Raw genomic sequence first — 24,512 nt, 5'->3', positions numbered from 1 at the left:
TTGAAGCCAGGAGCCAGGTGCTTCTCCTGGTCTCCCATGCGGGTGCAGGGCACAAGCACTTGGGCCATCCTCCACTGCCTTCCTGGGCCATAGCAGAGAGCTGGCCTGGAAGAGGGGCAACCGGGATAGACTCCGGCGCCCCGACCGGGACTAGAACCCGGTGTGCCGGCGCTGCAAGGTGGAGGATTAGCCTGTTAAGCCACAGCGCTGGCGACCCAACTTTTCTAAAGTTTCACTGAGCTCCCATGTTATCAGAATACTTGACAAGTTAAACTGAGAAGTGGTTGGTCTTGAGTGGGTCCTTGCAGAGACCAGAGTCCTTGGTTTCACCCCTGGAGGAGGGTTTCAGGATCCCTCCCCATGTTCATACATGATTTTTATGTCTAACATAGCTGCTTAGCTGACTACATCTGCTGCCTAACCTGTCGGTGCCTTAGTTCCCCTAGCTCTCAAATGGGGCTAGTGATACTTGCATCTCTGTCTTACTTGCAGAGATGTGGGGGCTAAATATCCACTATAGACTTCCTTGTGTGTGTCTTGACACACCCTAAAGAAAAGTTATAAAGTACCTTTGTGTGTGTGTGTGTGTGTGTGTGGCATGCATGGAACCATAAAATGCAGTGTCAGAATGTGCAGACACCTGGGGAAGCCTGCAGTGGGTGTGCAGCCGGAGGATGGTACTGGAAAGTTGAGTAGTTGCAGCTGCCAGTTGTGTGCCTTCACTTTGTTTCCACATTCCAGGATGGTGCTTTTCAGAGCACAACCTAAGGACCAGTTAATCCGGATCAGCAGGGCTGCTTGTTAAATGCAGAGTTCTAAGCCCCAGCCTAGCCCAGCCAGGTCAGAATTTGAGTGGCGACTAGCGCCTCAGCAGGTGTCTGAGTTGCTTCTGCGGGACGTGCTTTGAGAACTATTGTCAGTTGCTCAGGAACCCTTCCTTGTGCTGTAATCCCCTTCTCATTGATTTTGAACTTCAGGTGTCGTCTTTTTTCTCAGCTCGAGGTGCTTGCGTATCTCCTGTGCAGGGATTTTGAAGATTTCTTGCAAGACCACAGACCAGAATTGATCCTTTTCTTTGCAAGGCCTTGTTGGCTACTTTCTTGCCCCCCTGAATTGTGTGCCTGCTTCACCATCTCCAGCCCATTTCCTTCCCCCTGGTTGCCATGACTGTGGCACGAAATCATTGTGGCTTTAGAATCACAGGAAAGATGTTCTCGAGTTGACCCTGCTGTGGATCAGCAGCTGCTACCCAAGGAAGCATGGGGAAACATCTCACCCATGCTTTGCCCTTTTTCCTTCTCTTTTTGCTGTCTTCTCTCTCTTTCCTTCCACGAATGTTGCTGGAGTGGAAGTCCGGAAGGAGTTTTGTAGCCAGGGAAGGAGAACTGTCTTATTTCTTCTCCCAAGTCCCTAAGCCTCATGGCAGGTTGCTTAAAAGGGACAGTCTTCCAGAATCTCTGTTCCTTTTGACCCACGTCCTCTCTTGAACTCCATCTGAACTCTGCAGCCCTGTCTGGATTTTGCAGTCAAAAGCACGTGTAACCTCATGAGCAATCTCAAAGTACCTTGTTTAAATATAATTGAACATTGTTTCTAAATCTTAAAATATATCAAGAACACAAGTATTGGTTGGTCCCCAAAAGTATGTGTTGCCAAGTAGAAATTCCATGTACATGAATTTTTTACTTGTCTAATGTAACAATGAAGAGGAAACATTCCGCTCATGGGCTAGGTTGCAATGCAACTCTCCTTTAAAATGCATGAACTTGTTATGTTCGTGTGACTGATCCCACAGATCCATTGGAACCCTAATGATCCGTGAGCTGCATTGTGTGCATTTTTGGTGGTCTATCTACATTACAAAGCAGTACTTTCAAGAGGCCCCTGCACTGTAGTGCTTGTGCAAGCACTGACTCACATACACACAGACTGTAGTCAGAAGACAGTAATCAAAGTTTTGGGCAAGAAGGAAATCACACTTTGCTGAACTGCTTATTTTACAGCAACATGGATGTGTTGTAGGAAGTGGTTCTTCTATTTTAGCTATTGGAAGAAATTTGTCTTAGAAATAGACCTCTTTGAAAGATTTATCAGTTACTTGCAATAACGAAACACTGGAGATTCTCAAATATAATAAATTTAAGGAAAAATGTAGGTTCTGATTAAGAAACCCATTTATTGAAGCTTTATCTTCAACTGTTTGATTTTTTTTTTGGGTCTGGTGTTTTGCAGTTTCATGTGGGGGAAAGATTGACTAACTTTCCATGTTGCTGCTTAAATTTTTCTTAGAAAAAATATGGTTGTAAATACACTACTAATAAACTAATTTATTGGTATAGGAACTAAAGAAAAAAAGGTATAAATAGTAAAACAACCGTAAGATAATGATTTTTAACTCCCATTGTCACATTTGAGTTAATGGCTTTTATTTGACAGTTATATCTTACTTGTTTACTAACCAAACTAATGGAAATATGAGATGTTTGAATAATTTTCTTTTTTTTTTCCTGTAGGGATGCCCTCTGCATCTTTGTTAGTGAATCTTCTTTCAGCTTTGCTCATTCCCTTTGTTGCTGGAGGAACAGAAATAAGATTTGCTGGACCAACAGAATTTGCTGTTAATGAAACAAGTACAACTGTTATTCGTCTAGTCATTGAAAGGGTAGGAGAGCCAGCAAATGTTACTGCGATTGTATCGGTAAGAAACGATTGTAGTTCTGTTCGTACTGAAATACACATAAAATTTCTTAATTTCAGTGGCAATGATTTTTTTTTTTACAGTTCAAAATGTTGATTACAACTTTCATTGTAATAAATGACTTGTAGAAAATACTGTTGTTCCTATCTGGTATATTTAGTGCTCTGACCTATCCATGTACATTTGATGACAATACTTTATTTACTTTGAGTGATTTATTTGGAAGTCAGAGTTGAACAGAGGTCTTCCATCTGCTGGTTTACTGCCCAGGTGGCTGCAATGGCCAGGTGTGGGCCAGGAGGATAAAGGATAAAGCCAGGAGCTTTATCCAAGTTCAGGTCTTTCTCTAGTTCCAGGTTTTTAAACTATTAGATTAAATTATCACATCATGAAAGACTGCAAAAACAGAAAAACTATGAAACAAATAAATTATAATTTTGTAGGTTGATAATTGACATGTATATATTGAATTTCAGTTCAAATATTTGATTTTCTTACAATTTTGATATAATTTTGTCTTCTGAACTTTTTAAAATTTAATTTATTTTATTTATTTATTTTTTGACAGAGTGGACAGTGAGAGAGAGAGAGACAGAGAAAGGTCTTCCTTATTGCCGTTGGTTCACCCTCCAATGGCCACCGTGGTAGGCGTGCTGCGGCTGGTGCACCACGCTGATCCGAAGCCAGGAGCCAGGTGCTTATCCTGGTCTCCCATGGGGTGCAGGGCCCAAGGACTTGGGCCATCCTCCACTGCACTCCCGGGCCATAGCAGAGAGCTGGCCTGGAAGAGGGGCAACTGGGACAGGATCTGGTGCCCCAACCGGGACTAGAACCTGGTGTGCCGGTGCCACAAGGCGGAGGATTAGCCTGTTGAGCCACGGTGCCGGCAGTTTTCTGAACTTTTTGATAGTGTCATATCACTTTTTCAATTACTTCTCATTGATATTGCTTCCAAATTTTGTTATGAATATTCAGTTTTTGGTTGAAATGATCTTCGCAGGTTGGCTTGTTGCACTTTTCTATTTGTCTCGGTGGCTTTTGAGAAAAACTGCCGTTTTCTACAGTAAGAATGAGTACAACATTCAAATATCCTTGAGTTCTTTAATTTCTCAAATGCATGTTTTTTAAAATGGTTTTTATCTATTTGAAAGTCAGAGATAAAGATTTTCCATATCCTGGTTCACTCCCTAGATGTCTGCAATTGCTGAGAGTGGGCCAGGTCTTGCATGTGGATGGTGGGCACCCAAGAACTGGGGTCAGCTTCTGCCTTCCCCAGGCCATTAGTAGGGAGCTGGATCAGAAGTGGAGTAGCTGGGACACAAACTGGTACCCATCTAGGATTCCAGCATTGCAGACTGTGGCTTTACCTACTACAACACAACACCTGTCCCCTTGATTTATTTTGATAAATAAGAACTTGGAGTTGACCAAAATTTACATGTACAGGTCATTTTTTGTACCACATAAGGGGTTTTCTAGTTGGTAGATTATTCATTTTGAGCTCTTTGAGTGGAATCTCATTTTGATTTGCACAAGAAATGGTTCCTTTATAATTTCATAATTATTACTCCTATGGGATCTTCTTAGCAATGCTGAATTTACAGAATAAGATAAAAAGTGAAGGAGTGCATTCTAATGACAGAGGTTTAGAATGCTAAAGGAGTTGGGTCTTTACTGGAGTTGAGCATGAGTATAAACATGACCTCAGGTTGAGTTCTAGAGAGCAATTTCTATAAAACTGATAGGGAAGAAGTGTGATTTTTTTGTTGTTGTTTTTGTAGACTCCTTCTGGCTCTTCATGAGAGTTTTAGCTGCAAGTATTCTACTTGTTAGCCTTGCGGTCACCTGCTCCAGCTCAATTATAAAAGACCCCACAGCATTATTTTCCTATGTAGTTGTTATATTTCTATGTAATGACTCTCTTTTCACAGCATAAAGAGATGCTTTAGGATAGAATTTTTCTCTGATGTTGGTTTTGATCAGATATTTGTGGTTTATGTCTCTGTACATCCTGTCCACTTGATTCTTGTGTTTTCTCTTGACTGCTCCAGTTAACATCCATTTATGTTAAGTAAGAAGGATGTATTTTGCCTTTAATAGCTCTATGGAGAAGACACCGGTGACTTCGTTGACACAGTCGCTGCGGCTTTCATACCTGCTGGAGAGACAAACAGGACAGTGTACATAGCAGTCTGTGATGATGACTTACCAGAGCCTGACGAGATCTTTATTTTTCATCTAACGTTGCAGGTGAGCCCTTCTCCCTCAACTTGCACAAATCTTAAAGCTCTATAAAAATCTGTGCGTCTAGAGATAAACCAGGTAACTGGCGATCTTTTTCAGAGGCCAGAACTGATCATCTCATGATCATTTTGGCGGTCTCATCAGTTGTCTCTAGTTGGGAGCATTCTAGAGCTGGTTTCTGGAATCATTCAGCTACTTTAAGGTTTGCCATGACAGATGCTCTAGAAAACTGTCTCCCCTTTACCTTCCCTGCTCTCTGCACAAAGGAGGACTCTGACTTCTGAGTTCAAAGGTGCAGGATACTAAAGAGCAGGCATGGAAGTGAGAGGTGCCTGTGTCTAGAGTACATTCAGAGTTCACTTGGGAAAGAGAACTTGAATAGCCTGAGATGCAATTAAACTGTATGGCTTGATCTGTTCTGTTCAGGCCATTAGGGATAACACCATTGTAGTTATTTTTTCTGGAGGGCGTTGAGAATTCTTTTTAGAAAAAGAGCTTCAGTAGGACTAAAATTTTCAGGAAGATGATCTTGAAACGGTTATATTTTGTGTTTATAAAATCGTTCTTCTATGCTGCTGCTGATACCAAAAGAAGTATTGCTGAAAACTATCCATTTTTGTAAGAAAAATTGCCTTAATATTTTCTTTGATTCTATCATTTATAAAATAAGTTTTAGCACTTCCTAGAGTATAAGAAAAACTCAACATTTGAACAAAATTTCATAATGCCTATTTTTCTGTAATAGTATTGTTACAGTAATATAATTTATAACAGCCAAGGACTACTTAGAATTACTCAAACCTATATTAAGAATCTTCATGATTAGTGCTTTGAAATCATGAACATTTTGATTTGAAACTTCTTTGCTGTATCTCAGCTTTGAACATATTCTCTCAATCTGTTCATTAAATGACTGCTTTTATTCATATTCTGAATACTTGAGGACAAATTCCATTAAAATGATGACTTTGTTTCCTCAAATTTTTAACTTTTTATTTTTGGGCTTTTTTTTCTTTCCAGAAACCTCCATCAAATGTGAAACTTGGATGGCCAAGGACTGTTACTGTGACTATACTATCAAATGACAATGCCTTTGGGATTATTTCATTTAATATGGTATGACTACAATATGATGGCTCTAGTGACTGTTAAATATCAGTTTGTTAATTGTTCCGATTATGACAGTTTAGTGATGTTAGGTGCTAACATCATTTTGATGTGTAAATAAAACTTGATTTAGCCTTGTTTATATCCCAAATTCTGTAGATCCATTGGTTCTCCCTGAGATTGCTCTGATTTGAGGGGTCTTGTATGATCTCATGGTCATCTCTTGTTCTGCCCTCCTGCTGATGATCACGTCACCTGACGTATTACATCCCTTGTTCAGATCTCTAACTCGGATCTCTAACAAAGGGCCTTTTGCTTGATTTCCCCAAATGTCACTGAAAACCGAAAGCACTGTCTGTCAGACTGTCCTGAAAATTTGAGTGACTGGGAGACGAGAAAGCACATTGAAAGAGTACCAAGAAAACCTACAACTAACTTAAAGTTGAGTAGCAGACATTACAGTGCTTCAGAATCCTGTAGTCAGTCACTGCCCCCAGAGGTTTTCCCATTCATTAATACTTCCCGAGGGTTACAGTGCTTCTCTTCCACCTCAGCTTTGCTCAGCAGTTTATTTTCTGTCCCTTAGCAACAAATTCCTGCATCTCTGGCAGTCCTATGTTCAGACGATTTTTACCTTTAGAAAAACTCACATGATAAGATCTCTCCTTGAAAGTGTTTCCAGCTCTTAAAATAAAATACAATACAATTGGATATGGTTAATAAGATTTAGGCTGTAATAATGGTCCTGAAATAGTCTTTATAAAACATGTTATGAATTATAAGATATAATACAATATTTTCCAGCTTTTTATTATCTTCCCATCCAGATCACTGTTACATTTGGATGTATTGTATGCCATGTTCTTAATACCTTAAATTATCTTTGAAACAAGCTATGCTGTAAATGTGATCTTTATAGATGCAGTGTCTATATTAAAAGGGATATTTGCCTAACCTCATTTCAGTACATATTTGGCAACTTCCATTATATTGTCATTTACAAACATGAATGAAGTTAGTCATGTCTGTTTGAATGATAGAGGGAGGAGAGTAGGGGAACTAGTGAGTGTGTGTGTGCACCCTCATCCACTGGCTCACTTCCTAAATGCCTGCAATGACTGGGGTTGCTCCAAGTCCAAATTTGAGAACTAGGGGCTCAATCCAGGTCTCCCATGAAGGTGGCAGGAACTCATCTACTTGAGGCATCACCTGCTGTCTTGGAGAGCACACGTGCATAGAAGGCTGAAATTGGGAGTGGAGCCAGGACTCAAACCCCCAAGCACTCCAGTATGGGATGCAGGCATCCCAGAGAGCATCTTATCGTGATGCATCTTATCGTGAGCACCAGCCCAGTGCTCACTCCATATTTAGCAGTTCTAAGGTCACGGATTTACCACCTCCTACCCCCTCATTGCCTGTGCTTTCTCTTCCTCCATAGCCTTCTTCCATCACAGTGCGTGAACCCAGAGGCAGAGAGGAGTCCGTATCCCTTACTCTCATCAGGGAAAAGGGAACCTATGGAATGGTCACTGTGACTTTCCAGGTGAGTTGACTTTGAAATTGTTTTCCATTGTAGTGCTTCAGAGTCCCTACCAGATGGCTAGTGTTTTAAACGTCAATAACCTTGGTATAATAAACATGAGACTTAAAAAATATTTTTTTAAAAAAATTTATTTGAAAGCATTGGAGATCTTCCATCCACTGGTTCAGTCTTCATATGGCCAAAATGGCTAGAGCTGGACCAGTCTAGAGCCAGGAGCCTCTTCTGGGTCTCCCATGTGGGTGCAGGGGCCCAGGGTCTTGGGCCATCTTCCACTGCTTCCCCAGACCAGCAGGGAGCTGGACCAGAAGGGGAGCAGCCGGAACTCAAACTGGGGCCTATATGAGATGCCAGTGTCACAGGTGGTGGCCTCACCTGCCATATCACAGTGCCAGCCCCTCAAAATACTATTTTTATTAACCATTAAATGTCATGGTTAACAAAAAATATTTTCTTGCTGCCTATATATATATTGTGCTTACATAAAATTCAATATATCATTTTATCTAGATATAAGATAACTCACAAAATAGAATGTTAATGTTAACTTTATAAAATTCATGAAACCTTCATGATACCCATTTTTAAGGATAGACATGAAAGAATATCCATGGATTATTGACGCTTCTGTAAGATTACTTAATATGCAGTCTTCTCCATTTGTACTTCCAGCTTCAGTACTGTCACTGGGTGCTGAAGCAGTTGCCATCTGTTGGGGATTGTGAGCCATCACAGGATGAATTGTGAATGCATAGGCTGTAGGTGGGGGGCTCAGTGGCCCTGCATTGCCTACCGTTATGTCATTTTCTCTTGTTATTAACCTTCACTTATTTGAAAGAGTGACAGAGATCGTCCATCTACTGGTTCATTTCTTAAATGACTACAGGGGCTGGGAGCTAGGCCAGGCCAGAACTAGAAGTAAGGAGCATCATCTGGGTCTCCTACATGGGTGGCAGGGACCTAAGTACTTGGACCACCCTTCACTGCCTTCCTAGGTGCGTTAGCTGGAAGCTGGACTGGAAGTGGGTGTCTGCTCTCAGCTGGTTGCTGCGTGTGCGAACATGCTGTTGTGTATATCTACAACAGCTCCAGTTCTCTACTGGCTAGTTACAGGATGCCAGCGCCAGCTGGTTAGGGGGAGAAAAACGTGTCCCTAATTTTTTCCTTTCAGTTGGCAGGTATACTGTCCTCTACAGGGCTCTAGGCTGGACCCATGCCAGACTCTTCCCATTGCTTTATTACCAGTGGCATGGGTTGTTACAGCCTGGTTTCATCTCTCCAAAGCTGGTTCTGAGGCTCTTGACTGCTGGGGTCCTGAGTTGTGTGTGTCTACACCCTCCATGTGGGTCTACACTGTCTCTAATTTATGTGGAGTTTCCTCTGCCATTTTTTCCCTAACTCTTCCCAGACTAATATAATGGTTAGGAGTTAAAAAAAGATATCCTAGAAACCATGCAGTATAATGTAATTGTGGTCAAACTCCATAAATATTATGTCTTGACAATTAGAGGAATGGTCTTCCAAACAAGTTGGATATAATTCTTGGAATATACGTTTAAGGTTCTGATTGACAGCTGACATGAGGACAATGCTTTCTCAATGGAGATACGTAGTTTTTGTTATGGATCTTGTGTGCTTCTTTACAGGTGGAAGGTGGCCCAAATGCCCCTGAAGAAGACTTGAGTCCAGTTAAAGGAAACATCACCTTTCCCCCTGGGGAAGCCACTGTACTTCTTACCCTCACAGTACTTGATGATGAGGTGGGATAAAGTTAAATACTTGAATGAGACAAGGACTCTCACATGCTATGTTATGTCAAGTATTACATTGTGTTTGGTTCTTGCAGTTACTCAAGAACACAGTCCTTTGTTGAGTTAGTGTATTGTTGCCTCTCATATTTAAGGTATAAACAGCCTGGAGCTTCTTCTGAGACTCTCATGTGGGTGAGGGCCCAAGCACTTGGACCATCTTCTGTTGCTTTCCCAGGCCATGGCAGAGAGCTGGATCGGAAGAGGAGCAGCCGGGTCTTGAACCTGTGCCCATATGGGATGCCGGCGCTTCAGGCCAGGGTGTTAACCTGCTGCACTACGGTGCTGGCCCCAAGTACTGCCATGTTAATTGCAGCATTGTTCAGCCAAGAAATAGAAAGAACCTAAGTGTTGGGAACCTGATGAATAAAAAATAAGATTTAGCTCTAAAGAGGATGAAAATCTGTTGTTTGCAGCAACATGGATGGAACTGGAGGTCGGTATATTTGTTGAAATAAGCCAGGCACAGAAGGACACGAACTTCATGGACGACCAGATGAGAGAAGCTGAGCAAAATGGTGGCTGAATAAGGTGCTCTGGGGATCTCACAAAACAGCAATTTGAACAGCCATTCAAGCATCAAGTCCCATCACAAGAGCCAAGGAAGCAAGTGCCTGGTTTAGTCTATTAGTAAAAGATGCATTGAACATGGCAGAAAGAAAAGAGTCACTGTGTTCTTTCTCCTTGAGCTCCAAGTAGTGCAGTATATAGATGGATGCCTCCCTCTTTGAGTAGGGAGAGGGGAGAAGGTACATACAGTAGGCTGTGACCCCAGTTTCAGGCTGGCTGTGGTGATAGAGACACACAGGGCCCAGCAGCCTCCACTCCCAGGTCAGTCGCTCCAGACTGAATCTCAGCCAAAGATCTCCTTCACTATTGTCGCCTCTGTCAGGCAGTGAAACAAGACTCCAGCTTCTGGGGGAGTCTTGGGGGAAGTGAATCTAGAGCTTTGCCGTGAAGCTCAGCTGGGCCTGCTGCAGCGAGACCTAGCACACGATCAAGGCCAAAGGCCTTTCTCTGGGGTAACCCTCACAGATGGAGCCTCTGGGTCTGCCCCAGAGCTTCCTTGATGGGTCAGCTGTTTCAGCCTGTTTCACCTCTAGTCTCCTGCAGGTGTGCTGTGCATCTGCAAGATACTACAGGTCAATGTACCTGCATGACTCGGGTGTAACCCAGCTGTATCGGACTGGGCAGCCAAGAGACTGCCTTCAGCACTTTTTCCCCAGCCGTGGATAGACAGCAAGGAGCAAGACTCTAGTCACTGAGGTCTAGGGCACCAGAGCAAGCACAGGCTGTGTTGGATCTGATACACTCACTGGGAAGATGATGACAGTTGCTATCCCAGGTCAGTGCCTGTGGACAGAATCACTGGACCTGCCCTTCCTCCACGTGGAGACTCATGGCCCCAGTCTGTTGGATGGACGAGTTCACCAGCATCCCTGGCAGCTGGATGCAGTGGCCTCAGGCTGAAAGTCCACCTCAGAAGCAGACAGCAGATGGCAAAGTGGTCCTTGGACTTATCTGATGCTGTACTGGCAATGGACTTGTGGGGTGACCTAGCTATCTACTCACTCCACTCCTTCCAGACACTCAGCAGCATAAAATGGAAAGAGTATCTTAGGGGTAAGGAAGACAGGTGGATGCCAAGACCCTGTATAGAAAGCTAGGGCTGCACTGAGAGGGTTTGTGTTCCTCTGCTGGACATCAGGCCAGTGCTACTACGACCCTGACGAAGCCCCTGCCAATACTGGTACCTGAGAGACCCTTGCCAGACTCCATGCTGGCTCTCATACAAGTTCCCTGACCACGATGGACTGAGGGCTGACACTTACACAGTTCTGGACCCTGCCCTGTGAATTGCTATCAAGTCCCATGCACTCCTGCTGTGTATGAGAGGAGCACACCATGCTCCAGCTGTTGCTGCTATCAATTTCCATGGAAGGAGATACAGGGAGACTCTACTACAGCATCCAAGTTGAGGTAGAGCTAAAATAACTTACCCAACTGACACCTGAAGACATTTTTAGGAGAAAACCTTATCCTATGAGAGCTACAATCTTATGACTATAAAGTAAACTGAAAATCTTTGTACAAATTGAGTGGGAATAGGAGAGGAGGAAGAAGAGTTGGAATGTGGGTGGGAAAAGATAGGGTGAGCAGTATCACTGTTTCTGAATCTCTGTATATGAAAAGTGTGGTTTGTGTACCTTAAATATAAAAAAACAGCTAATCTGCCAGTTGCACAAATAACAGTGTTAGGAACACAGGAAGTAGAAAAAAGCAAGGCCGTATGATACCCCAAAGGAACACAATAATGCTTTAGGAACAGAACCCCAAAAAAGAGATTGATGAAGTGTTTGACAAAGAATTCAAAAGAATGATTAGAAGGATGCTCAAAAAATGAATATGGACAGTTGAATGGAATCAGGAAGATACGCACGATATGAAAAATCAGCAAAGGTGTAGAAATCTTGAGAGAATCAAATAGAAATCTTGGAAATGAAGAAGTGGATAGTCCAAGTTTAATGCCCCAACGTACTAGATTGAGCAGAAGAAAGAATATATGAACTTGAAGACATCTTGTTTTGGAAGGTGTTGTCGTCTTGTGTTTTTAGATTTATTCACTTGAAAGTTACAGAGAGGTGGATAGAGGTCTTCTATCCACTGGTGCACTCCCCAACTTGCCATATGGCTAGTCTGGGTCAGGCTGGAGTCGGTTTCTTCTGGGTCTCCCACGTGGGTGCAGGGGCCCAGGACTTGGGCCATTCTCCGCTGCCTGCATTCCCCAACCCAGGTGCATTAGCAAGGAGGTGGCCAGGAAGCAGAGCAGCTGGACTTGAAATGGTGCCCGTATGGGATGCTGGTGGTGCAGGCCATGGCATAAGCCGCCGTACCACAGCACTGGCCCCCAACATTTAAAATATCACAGAAAAAGCAAAGAGATGAAAGGTGACTTGGAACACCTTCAAAAGCACAGGTGTTTAATTGTCAGGACTTCTGAAGGCAAAGGGGATTGGAGGTTTAGAGAATCTACTCAATGACATAATAGCTGAAAACGTTACCAATCTGAGGAAAGAGATGGATATTTAAGTACAGGAAGCCCATCGGACCCTGAATAAACTGAACAAGTTCTATACCACAACACATTATAGACGGTTTAAAAAGTGCAATGTAAGGAGAGAATTTTGGCCGGTGCAGTGGCTCACTCGGCTAATCCTCCACCTGCGGTGCTGGCACCCTGGGTTCTAGTCCTGGTTGCTCCTCTTCCAGTCCAGCTCTCTGCTGTGGCCCAGGTCCTTGGGCCCTGCGCCCACGTGGGAGACCAGAAGGAAGCATCTGGCTCCTGGCTTCAGATCGGCGCAGCACGCCGGCCATAGCAGCCATTTGGTGGATGAACTAACGGAAGGAAGACATTTCTCTGTCTCTCTCTAACTCTGCCTGTCAAAAAAAAGAATGTTAAAATTTGCAAGAGACATACTTGGTCAATTTTAAGGGAACTCGGATCAACAGCAAGGTTTTCAACAGAAGGCTTACAGGCCAGGAGGGAATGGAATGTGGTCCTACTTCTGAAAGAAACTACCTGCTAACTGAGGGTGCTTTTCCCAGAGAAGTTACCTTCCATAAATGAAGGAGAAAGACTTCCCAAGGCAAGCAAAGGCTGAGGGGATTCATCACCACCACACCAGCCTTCCAAAACATGCTAAGAGAATTTTGCATATAGATGCAAAAGAAAGCCAGCAACCATCACAAAAACTTGTGAAAGTATGAAACCTAGTAGAACAAAGAATATTTAAGATAAATAGAAGAAATGGTTAAAATGGCAGGAATAAGTCATTACTTATCAATATGACGTTGAATGTAAATATATTGAATTCCCCAATTAAAAGATAGACTGACTGGATTAAATAAGACCCAACAAAACACTGCCTGCAGGAAACTGACTTCACCAATGAAGATACACAAACACACTGAAAGTTGAAAGGCCAGAATAAAGATACTCCATGCAAATGAGAAAATCAAAGTGAGCATGCCTTATGTTGTCTCTTACATGTTGAAATAAAAAATTAATCTCAGTTGAGAATAGTAGTTAATAGAATTTGGCAAGGGTGGGTGTGTGGGAGGAATAGAGGGAGGTTAGAGAACAGGTATCAAGCCAAGTAGTCCAATAGAAGCAACAAACTCTGGTGTTCCACAGTTCACAGGGAAGTGATTGGTGCACAGTTATGTTTGAGGTACCACATAAAGAACTGGAAGAAAGGGGCAGGTGTGGTGTAGCAGGTTAAGGTACTGCTTAGGATGTCTGGGTTCCATATTGGGGTGCCTGAAAGTTCTGCCTCCTGTCTGAGCCAGCTTTGTGCTAACTTGTGCCCTGGAAGGCAGTAGGTAATGACCAAGTACTTGGGTTACTGCTGCTCACCTGGCAGCCTTGGAGTTCCAGACTCCTGGCATTGGCTTGGCCCGTCCCTGGCTGTAGGGGGCACTTGAGCGAGTGACCCAGGGAGTGAAAGTGTGTTCTCTGTTCTCCTTTCTCTGTCACTCTTCCTTTCTAGAAAAGCTGACAGGCTTCAAACACAAAGGGAAAGAAATGGGAAGTCTAATAGCCTGGTTTGGTTTATGTTGTATGTATGTGTTGAAATATTATACTATGCCCCATAAAAATGTGCAAGTATTTAATGCTAAAAGCTTTAAAAATGAAGAAATAAAAAAACAAAGGATCAGGAAAAGAAAAAGGGCCTCATGATCACACTATCTTATTCACGAGTTGACGGTGTAGAAGTTGAAAATAGAGTGGCCGGTGCCACAGCTCAATAGGCTAATTCTCTGCCTGTGGCGCCGGCACACCGGGTTCTAGTCCCGGTCGGGGCCCTGGATTCTGTCCTGGTTGCTCCTCTTCCAGTCCAGCTCTCTGCTGTGCCCCAGGAGTGCAGTGGAGGATGGCCCAAGTGCTTGGACCCTGCACCAGCATGGGAGATCAGGAGGAAGCACCTGGTTCCTGGCTTCGGATCACCGCGGTGTGCTGGCTGCAGCGTACCACCCGCAGCAGCCATTGGAGGGTGAACCAACGGCAAAGGAAGACCTTTCTTTCTGTCTCCCTCTCTCTCTGTCCACTCTGCCTGTCAAATAAGTAAATAAATAAAAGTTGAAAGTGGAATACTGTTTACCAGGGGCTGGGGAGACTGGGGTGGGGAAAGGGCGGCAAAAGAGCAGATACTGTGTTACAGCAAGATGGGTGAGGGAGTCCTGGTGTTCCAGTGCACAGGAGGGAGACGACAGATACTGTATTCTGTTTTTAAAAATAAGGGGCTAGAAGGGAGGATCTTGAGCATTTTTCACCATCAGGAAATAACATGGATTTGAGGCGATGATCAGGTTTCCTGGATTTGAACATTATATAGCATGTGGATACATCAAAACATCAATGGTAGTCAATAAATGTATATAGACTTTAAGTATCAGTTTAAAATATACTTTTAAAAATACTCTTCTGGGGGTAAAAATGGAAACATTTGGTAACATTGAGAAGTCTGCTCAGTTCATCTGGCTCTGCAAGCCAACAAAACTTTGAGATCCAGGGAGACTGTAAAGTTATGTTTTGGGGAGATGACTAATCATACACTCATAAATATAGAAACCTCAAATCGTAACATTTTACTTTGAGATCCAGGAAGACTATAAAATTATGTTTTGGGGACATGACTAATTATACACTCAAATATAGAAAACCTCAAATCATAACATTTTTTTGAAATAAGTAGCTTTGCCATTTATATTACTACTGATGAAATAAAAGTGTTTTTCATTCACAAAACAATTTGTATTAAATGAAAAGCTGAAATAAAGATTTTTTTTCAAAAACATTGGTTTATTTGAAAGGCAGACTTTACAGGGATACAGAGATGGAGAGACAGATCTTTGATTTGCTGGATCACTCTCCAAATGGCCACAACAGCTGGAGCTAGGCCGGTTTGAAACCAGGAGCCACAAGCTTCGCTTCTTCCAGGTCTCCCACTTGAATAGGACTTGGGCCATCTTCCACTGTTTTCCCAGGCGCATTAGCAGGGAGCTGGATCAGAAGTGGCTTAACTCACTCTGCCACAATGCTGGCTCTCAAAATGGAGATTAACCCAAGGATTTCTGTGTAGTTACCAAAAGTTTTATTCATCAGTGTCACAATTTTGTCTAGCAGTGACTCCCACAGCTCATTCTCCAAAGAGGTGGATGTATATTGCAGGAAATGAAGTAACTTATGTGTTTAACTCCTTAGAGACTATTTATGGAAAAGGGTGAGTCGCATGCTTGAAAGTAAGCAGTTTTCATGATGTGTATTATACTTTGCCAGATTCTTAGATATTATTACACTGTGACTGATGCTTGTGACCTAAGTGATAAAACTAATAAATTTATTTCCATCTTACTATGTAATCTTTATAGTTATCTAAACATGGATCAAAGTTGAAAGACCTCATACCTTATTACCTGCCCATACATTTTCTTTGTTAATATTTTTTTCCTCTTTCTACAACACGCTATTATGTCTGGAAATACATTTTTAAATTTGAGAGAGTCACAGAAGGAGAGACAGAAAGGTCTTCTATCTGTTGGTTCTCTCCTCAAATGGCCTCAGTGGCTGGAGCTGGGCTGATCTGAAGCCGGGGGTTTCTTCTGGATCTCCCACATGGGTGCAGGGGCTCTAGGACTTGGGCCAATTATACTGCTTTCCCAGGCCTTTAGAGAGCTGAATTGGAAGAGAAAGACAGGACATGAACCGGTGCCTATATGGAATGCCTGGAATTCTACAGCTTTCCCAGGCCTTTAGAGAGCTGGATTGGAAGAGAAGCAGCCAGGACATGAACCAGTGCCCATATGGAATAGTGGGTAGAGGATCAACCTACTACGCCACAGTGCCAGCCCCCAAATCTGGAAAATTTAGTAAATGGAACTCTAGCATGCCTGTTGGTCCCTGCCATATTATTTCTATGGAATCGTGTAGAAACACTAGTTTCTTACACTTTGGGTTCTTCGCAGGTGTTTTGCCACTGCTTGTGTTATTTTGACAGGTACCAGAAAATGATGAAGTGTTTCTGATTCAACTGAAGAGTGTGGAAGGAGGAGCTGAGACCAACACCTCTAGGAATTCAGTTGAGATCGTCATTCAGAAAAATGATAGCCCTGTGAGGTTCCTTCAGAGCATTTATTTGGTACCTGAGGAAGACCAGGTTCTCCTCATCCCAGTGGCTCGTGGAAAGGACAACAGTGGAAACCTGATTGGCTCTGATGACAATGAAGTTTCCATCCGTTACACGATCGTAACTGGGAATTCAACAGCTCATGCCCAGCAGCATTTAGACTTCATTGATCTGCAGCCAGACACAACCGTTGTTTTCCCATCTTTTATTCATGAATCGCACCTGAAATTCCAAATAGTCGATGACACCATACCGGAGATTGCAGAATCATTTCACGTTATGTTACTGAAGGATACCTTACAGGGAGATGCAGTGCTGTTAGGACCTTCTGTTGTGCAAGTCACCATCAAGGCAAATGACAAACCCTACGGTGTTCTCTCATTCAACAGTAACTTGTATGAAAGGCCTGTCATTATTGACGAAGATACACCAAGGTATGAATCGTTTTAAACCTGTTGCTAAAATTATTTTTAAAGAAGACTTATCTGAAAATCAGTTACAGAGAGAGGGGAAACACACAGAGCTTCCATCCACTTGTTCACTCCCCAGATGGTCCCAGTGGCCAGGGCTGGGCCAGACCAAACCAAAGGGAGGAGCTTCTTCCAGGTCCCCCACATGAGTAGCAAGGGCTCAAGCACTTGGGCAATCTTTCACTGCTTTGTCCAGGACATTAGCAGGGAGCTGGAACAGAACTGGAGCAACCATGACTCAAATGGGTACCTATTGAATGCCAGCATCATAGCTGGCAGATGAAGCCACTGTGCCCCTGCCCCACAACAATTGTTTCAATGATTTTTTCATGATTCAATTTTGACAGCGTTGAGCATGATGGACTAAGAAATGTCATTTTCTTACCATGATTCACCGTTTTCTTATATCAAGTGTGATTGGATGGAGTAAATGGATTCATAGTATAGGAATTTCCTGGGGCACATGCACATGTCTACTTCGTGTTCTTTGTGAGATGTTACTTTTGCTGGGGTGTCGTGAGCATTCAGGAAGGCTGTCAAAGGGAAATAGTGAATTCTTTTTTTTTTTTTTTTGACAGGCAGAGTGGACAGTGAGAGAGAGACAGAGAGAAAGGTCTTCCTTTTGCCGTTGGTTCACCCTCCAATGGCCGCCGCGGTAGCGCGCTGCAGCCGGCGCACCGCGCTGTTCCGATGGCAGGAGCCAGGTGCTTATCCTGGTCTCCCATGGGGTGCAGAGCCCAAACACTTGGGCCATCCTCCACTGCACTCCCTGGCCACAGCAGAGAGCTGGCCTGGAAGAGGGGCAACCGGGACAGGATCGGTGCCCCGACCGGGACTAGAACCTGGTGTGCCGGTGCCGCAAGGCGGAGGATTAGCCTGTTGAGCCACGGCGCCGGCCGGAAATAGTGAATTCTATGACAATACATATTTCTCCTATAAATTCTAGGTTTGAAGAGATTACAGTGGTTAGAAACGGTGGCACCCACGGCGACGTGTCTGTGAAGTGGGCATTGACACGGAATAGCAGTGACCCCTCACCGGTGACGGCCGACATCACCCCCAGTTCTGGAGTTCTCCATTTTGTACAAGGGCAGATGTTGGCGTCCGTTCCTCTTACAGTCGTCAACGATGATCTTCCAGAAGAGGCAGAAGCTTACCTGCTTCAAATCCTGCCTCATACAATACAAGGAGGCGCGGAAGTGAGCGAACCGGCTGAGGTAGATCTTGTTGCTTTGCCCTTGTGAATATTTATGTACCATTAAAGAAAGAACTGGGTCATTCCAATGGAGTCTGTTATGACAGGATGAACACTGATGTGGATGGTAATGGTTGCTTCTGTTTTTTCTGCAGATAAGTTTTACTCATAAAAAAGCCAAACCATGATGTATTAAGTGTTTTTATATCAGTTTAATTCATTTTTATCTTAAAGCGATAACTTTTAGACATATATAAAGAATAAAATCGGAATACCCCAGGAAATAGTGGTTCATCTTCAGTGTGAGTGTTCTGCGCTTTAATATTTTATTCCTGTATCTGCAGCTTTTGTTCTACATTCAGGATAGCGATGATGTCTATGGCCTCATAACGTTCTTTCCTATGGAGAACCAGAAGATTGAAAGCAGCCCAGGTGAACGACATTTATCCTTGAGTTTTGCAAGACTGGGAGGGACGACAGGAGATGTGAGCATGCTTTATTCTGCTCTTTACATCCCCGCTGGAGCCTTGGACCCCTCTCGCGCAAAAGAAGGAATCTTAAATATCTCCAGGAGAAGCAGCCTCCTGTTCCCAGAACAAAAAACCCAAATCGCTACCAAATTACCAATAAGAAATGATGCGTTCCTTCAAAATGGGGCCCATTTCCTTGTCCAGGTACTGGAATGGTTAAAATATTCTCAGTTGTGGTGAAGCTGCACGAAATGGCGAACTAACAGTTATTTTGGCATTGTTATTTTGCTGTCATTTACATTTTGGATTTTATCATTTATTAAAAGCTTTTTAAGGAGTCCAAAGAGACTATCTCTGGTCTGAAGGTATATAATGATGAATAAGACAAGGGGTTCTACTAAAGTTAATTCTTTTAACCAAGTGATGTTAGACCACTAGACATGACATGCAAGTCAGACTGGAATGCATGTTGTAATGAGTCCTTTACAAACTTGAGGGAAAGGTGGGGGAGAGAGATAAACTTTCCTCTTGAATCGATTAGGGAAAATGTGACATAGGAATGGGATTTGTAGAGTAGATGTTTTTCACAATGGGTATTGCAGGGGAAGTATTTCAAAAGTAAGAAAAGCGATGTGAAAAAAGTATATAACTTCTACATAACATACTCAAATATATTTACTAACTGTAGACAATCTCTGGACTTTGAATTAAGAGGAAATAAGGCTTCATATCATACCATTAAACTTTGTCTTCACTTCCGCTAAGAAAAAACTATTTTAATGTCCGAATTTAAAATATCTACTGTTACTTATGGTGCTGTGATTATGTTTCCTTGTATTTGATATTGGTTTATTCTGAAAATTAGAAAACAGTTAAGTGTGCTGATCAAATTTTGGTGATATAAACAAATATAATATATAACCAGGTAATATTAGTGGACTGACAGTTAAAATCTGTATCTCAATACATTTATTCACGGAAGAATATGCCAAATATAATATTCCATTAAGTTCATTAAGTCCTGCTACATTGAAGTTTGTTTTTCATGTTTGGATTTCATTCTGTGATTGATGATCTTTAACTAGGATTCTTGAGTTTTCTCTATCCCTGGTTTTACCCTTCTTGAATTATGTCTTACTGTAGTAAATCTCCCCCATATATGTGGTCAAAGGATATTTACAAGGTAAGCTTTTTGAATCTTTCGGCAGCTGAAAATGTGAAATTCCATAGTCACATTCATAGTTTGGTAGGAATTTCTAGGTTACAGCAGTTTGTTCAGAACTTGGGAGGTATGCTGTTTCTGCTTCGAGTTACTGATCAGAAATGAGAAAGGAATCCTTTCGTGTGGTGTGACTTTATCTCTGAGAAACTGTGCTGCTCTGGGAACTTCTTGGTGCTCTGAGTCTGGCAGCATTTGTCGTGCCTTGCCCTGCACTTGCTGGGTGGACTCTGACCTGAAACTTTTGTTTCAGCCGAGTCCCTGCTCATGCTTGTGCTGTTGATGCATCTCGTGAGGACTCTTGGCCAACGGGCCTGGTGAATAGCCCGTGTGGGGTGTGTGACTTACTAGTATGTAGGGGACAGCTCTTTGTAATAGGCCTGCCCTGGTTGTTCTGTTTTGTTGGTGGGGATATTTCAGTAGGATGCATCCATCTGAGGATAACCCGTTTTCTGGGGGTCCCTTGAATTTCTCTGATTCTGTATGCTGGAGCGTCCAGAGCATGACTCGTTTTCGTGGCCATTTCTTGTCGTTTTGGCTTGTAGAAAGTGCTTGTGGGCTGTCCAGCCAATGGCTGCTGAAGTGGAGCAGTGCAAGTGACTAATCCCACAGCTCTAGGCCCCAGTGTATAGGAAGTGAAACCAACTAGAATGCTGCCACCTGAATACGCTTAGAGATGTGTTCAGCAATCTTAAAAGTAAACCCTCTGGCTTCCTTAAGAAAAAAGTCATAGCTTGTTTGCTGCTTACAAGTGACTGCATTAATAGAGAATTGCATACTGCTATTGCCAGTTTGTACTGAGTGTAGCATTTCCCAAACACAAGTTTTCAGGGGCCTGTTGAGATACAATTTGTTGAGTTCCAGAACGTAATGAGATGTCTTGTTTTCGGTGTCATTGCGTTCATTTGCTTTCTACATGGTCAGTGTCCTCTAGATTCAGAACATTCTTGTTTCGGGAAAAAAAAAAAAAATCCAGAGTTTTTTGTTCCTAGTATCTCCATATCCGGTTGCTCCTTCTGTCTTTACAGTCTTGCATAGGCTACAACTCATGAGAACAAATTATTAAAACAAGTGCGAGGCAGCAAAGACTTGGCACTTGCTTGTTTCATGGGCCTGGGCATCCTGGCACCCTGGACTAGTTGCAGGGATGTGACAAGGGTTTGTGAGCTGATGATGCTGACGTGTTCTGGAGTTGGAGACAACTTTTCTGTTTCCATCCTCACTTTCCAGTTCTTATGACACCTCAAAACCAATTCTGACTGGATAGGGACCTCCTTATTTGTGCTAATATCAGCAAACTCTATATTTTATTTAAATTTATTTATTTGAAAGGCAGAATGAGAGAAACAGAAAGCCAGCCAGAGATGTCCTATTGCTGGTTCATTGTCCAATTGCCCACACAGCCGTGGTTGGTCTAGACTGAAGCCGAGAGCTGGGAACTCCATACAAGCCTCCCCCATGAGTGGTAGGGACTGGAGTATTTGAGTTATCACTCGCTGATTCCCAAGGGTGCACAGTAACAGGATGCTGAATGAGAAGCAGAGCTGAGATTCAAACCTGGCCACTCCAGTAGGGACGCAAGTGTCCCAAGTGGTGTGTTGACTGCCATATCAAATGCTTGTCCCTATATCGAACTTCCATCTCTTGAAAACATCCTATACTTTGATCAAAGTCGTTATGGGGACTTCATATTGAAGCAAATTCTTACTAAGACCTTGCAGGTCAGAGAATACCCTGGCTACGTTTACTTCCTCATCCTATGTGAACACGGCAATTTATTTTTGATGACACCTGAAAAATGAGAAAAAGCTTGAAGGATGTGATGCGAGTTTTGCTGATCCTGCGTTAGAATTTGCAGCATGAATTCCAAACTGAGTTCAGTTGAAAAGCAAAGGCTGCACAGTGTAGACAGTTCATCTAACGCTTGTTTGGGGGAATAAAGGGCATTATTAGTCACTGACAATTCTGTGAGTTTCACAACAGCTGTAGGCTCTGGAGGGCTGATAGCAGTCAGAAGGCTGTGAAGTTTGGTACATAATGGATGAGCAGCCAAAGAATAGCAGGCATCCGAGTCTGCATGGAAAGTTGAATGCAACTGAAGAAAGAAGGCTGTGAGACTTGAACTCCTCCTTCTGTAGTAGCCCGCTCGGCTAGATGCCTTAGTCTGAGATGTGGCCGTCGGGAGCCGAGGGTTACTAATGTGCTGTCCCGGTTGTGAACTATCTGAAAGCACAGAGCAGTTCTTTGTGAATGAATGGAACGGTTTGATTGAGCAGATGCTTCAGAAACCCAGACCAAAATGGCTTACAGAGGAGGACAGAAGCCACGCTAATGTAAAATTAGCATTTCTTTTGTGATCACTTCATTTCATAACCTCTGTATCTTTATATTTCTCAGAATTGCCGCATTTAGACTTAATTCTTTAGCTTTTTTGATAAAAGTAAAATGTGATTTGCTTCATTTCTTTTCAGAAAGCTTTAAAAATACTTTTTTCCTTTGTTTTAGGCAGTGTTATCGGTTTGGCTCTTTGAAAATGGGAGTAAGACTGTGCATTCATGACCAATGTATTTTAGAAACATTTTTGCCTGCAAACAATGTCTTCCCTTACATACTAGGCAGGTGCAGTCATGGGTTCCTAGTGATGGAGATGCATTCTAAGAGATGTGTTAGTAGGAGACTTGATCATTGTATGAGCACTATGGAGTGTGCCTATACACACTGAGATGGCTGCTGTGTCATTTGGCACAATGTTCTTGTGGGACCATTATCTTATAGGAGTTTTAGCTGTATCTATGACTGCAATAGTTAGGTTTTACTGTATGTTTATTTGTGCCATTTTGTAAGATAACACGTCTACGTATACACATATATAAGTAGTTCTTTGCAGTACAAGAACAGCAGTTATGTGGCTTTCACTATGTATTTTTTTCATATATTTACTTTCCAAAAATAGTAGACGTAATCACATGTTTTGCATTCTTGGTTTAGTCTATACCCATCCTTGCTAAAATGAATCAGTATAATTTCATTTTTCTTCTACCAAGTATGGAATTTTCACATCTTGTATATGATCTTCAAAGCAGAATATGACATTTTATAAAGGCTTTTACCTTTTCCCTTAGAAAGGGACATTGTTTATCTCAACAATGGAAGAATACAGGAGATCAATCCCAATCCTCTGTACTTGTGGAAAATCAAATCGCAAGTCAGTCTCCATGCTGGTTACTTGGTGGGATGATTTCAACATGACCAAGCCTTTACATATATAATAGAAGCGTGCATTTTAACTTAAAATCCCTGTGATTTTGCAGTCCTGTAACAATTATCTATTCACACATTCCTCGAGTGAACACCATGTGCATTGAGAAGTTGAATTTTGAACAGTTAGGATATTTAACATTGAAGTTCATGATATATCGAGTCTCCTATGAGCTCAGCTCGTGTTGGAAGGATGGATTAAAAAAAAGCACACAGTGACTACACTTAGGCTCTGTGTCATACTGGGAAAATGCTGAGGAGGAGCAACATACCCACAACAATTCTACAGGCCCATTGAGAAGCAGGATCTGGGATACACAAAATGATGAATGTGAAATTTCTAATTAAGCTCTAATTTAATGAAGGTAGCAGTAAGAGTTCAGAAAGACTTAGAATCATGAGAACTTGATGGAAGAGGTAGGAAATTTAGCTGATTATTAACAGTGGCTACATTTTGGAGTTGTGAGATGGAGAGAGGACATTCTCTCCTGTAGCTGAAAGAGAAGTTACCCTAGTAGTTGTTTTAATTACAGGATTATTACTTGCTACACATAGATTGGATTTCTTTAAAAATGAAGACTTGGTTATCATGGGATGCTAAATGGTCTTCTGAAGTTTTGTTTGACAGAGAAGGGAGGGGAGTGGTTGATGTGTGGTCAGCGAAGAGAGCAAAAAGATATGGACATCTCTGATGCTTGTGTTTGGCTTTAACATCAAAGGGACTGGATATGAACTGGGAGGAGTGTCAGATGGCAGAGGCAGTGGTGAGGGTGTGTGGAACACAGCATGGAATTCTACGACAGTTAGGAAGACCTTCGGGAGATAATGAGTGAGGAGTAGGAGTTTGAGGAGCCACTGTGGGAGACTGAAATGGCCTGGGAATGAAGAAATTTCTTAGTTATTGATGACTTCTCTTTGTTAACCCATCCTGATAAGGCTTAACAAAGTTAGTGGTGTGTGTGTGTGTGTGTGTGTGTTTATATTTTTCCATTCTATCAATTCCTGTTGTTTATTTGTTGCAGTTGGAAACCCTGGGGTTGGTGAATGTCATTCCCCCAATTCCACCCGTAAGTCCTAGATTTGGGGAAATCCGAAACATTTCTCTACTGGTCACTCCGGCCATTGCAAATGGAGAAATAGGCTTTATGAGCAATCTTCCAATCATTCTGCATGAACCAGAAGATTCTGCTGAAGTGGTAAGTGGGCTCTTTCTGACTGATGGTGCCTAATGAATCTGGGGTGAACTTCAAAGACCGTATTCTTTTTATAGGCTTCACATATAGAGCCAACAGATCATGAAATATTCACCATTGATG

At 42.5% G+C, this 24,512-nt stretch overlaps 1 protein-coding gene across 1 annotated transcript in view; it reads left to right on the top strand.

The window, feature by feature from the left end:
* Nucleotides 1-1,811: 1,811 nt before the first annotated feature.
* Nucleotides 1,812-24,512, top strand: part of ADGRV1 (adhesion G protein-coupled receptor V1) — a 568,898-nt gene continuing 546,197 nt past the window's right edge. Inside the window, exons 1-10 of the mRNA XM_062211963.1 lie at nucleotides 1,812-1,818; nucleotides 2,514-2,698; nucleotides 4,799-4,948; nucleotides 5,963-6,058; nucleotides 7,488-7,592; nucleotides 9,236-9,349; nucleotides 16,456-17,018; nucleotides 18,001-18,271; nucleotides 18,594-18,923; nucleotides 24,219-24,392. Of these exons, the coding sequence (XP_062067947.1) occupies nucleotides 1,812-1,818; nucleotides 2,514-2,698; nucleotides 4,799-4,948; nucleotides 5,963-6,058; nucleotides 7,488-7,592; nucleotides 9,236-9,349; nucleotides 16,456-17,018; nucleotides 18,001-18,271; nucleotides 18,594-18,923; nucleotides 24,219-24,392 (1,995 nt within the window). The remainder of the gene's footprint in view (nucleotides 1,819-2,513; nucleotides 2,699-4,798; nucleotides 4,949-5,962; nucleotides 6,059-7,487; nucleotides 7,593-9,235; nucleotides 9,350-16,455; nucleotides 17,019-18,000; nucleotides 18,272-18,593; nucleotides 18,924-24,218; nucleotides 24,393-24,512) is intronic.

This window comes from Lepus europaeus, chromosome 15 (assembly GCF_033115175.1).
Source record: "Lepus europaeus isolate LE1 chromosome 15, mLepTim1.pri, whole genome shotgun sequence".
Lineage (NCBI taxonomy): Eukaryota > Metazoa > Chordata > Mammalia > Lagomorpha > Leporidae > Lepus > Lepus europaeus.
This window is presented reverse-complemented; position numbering and strand designations above follow the sequence as displayed.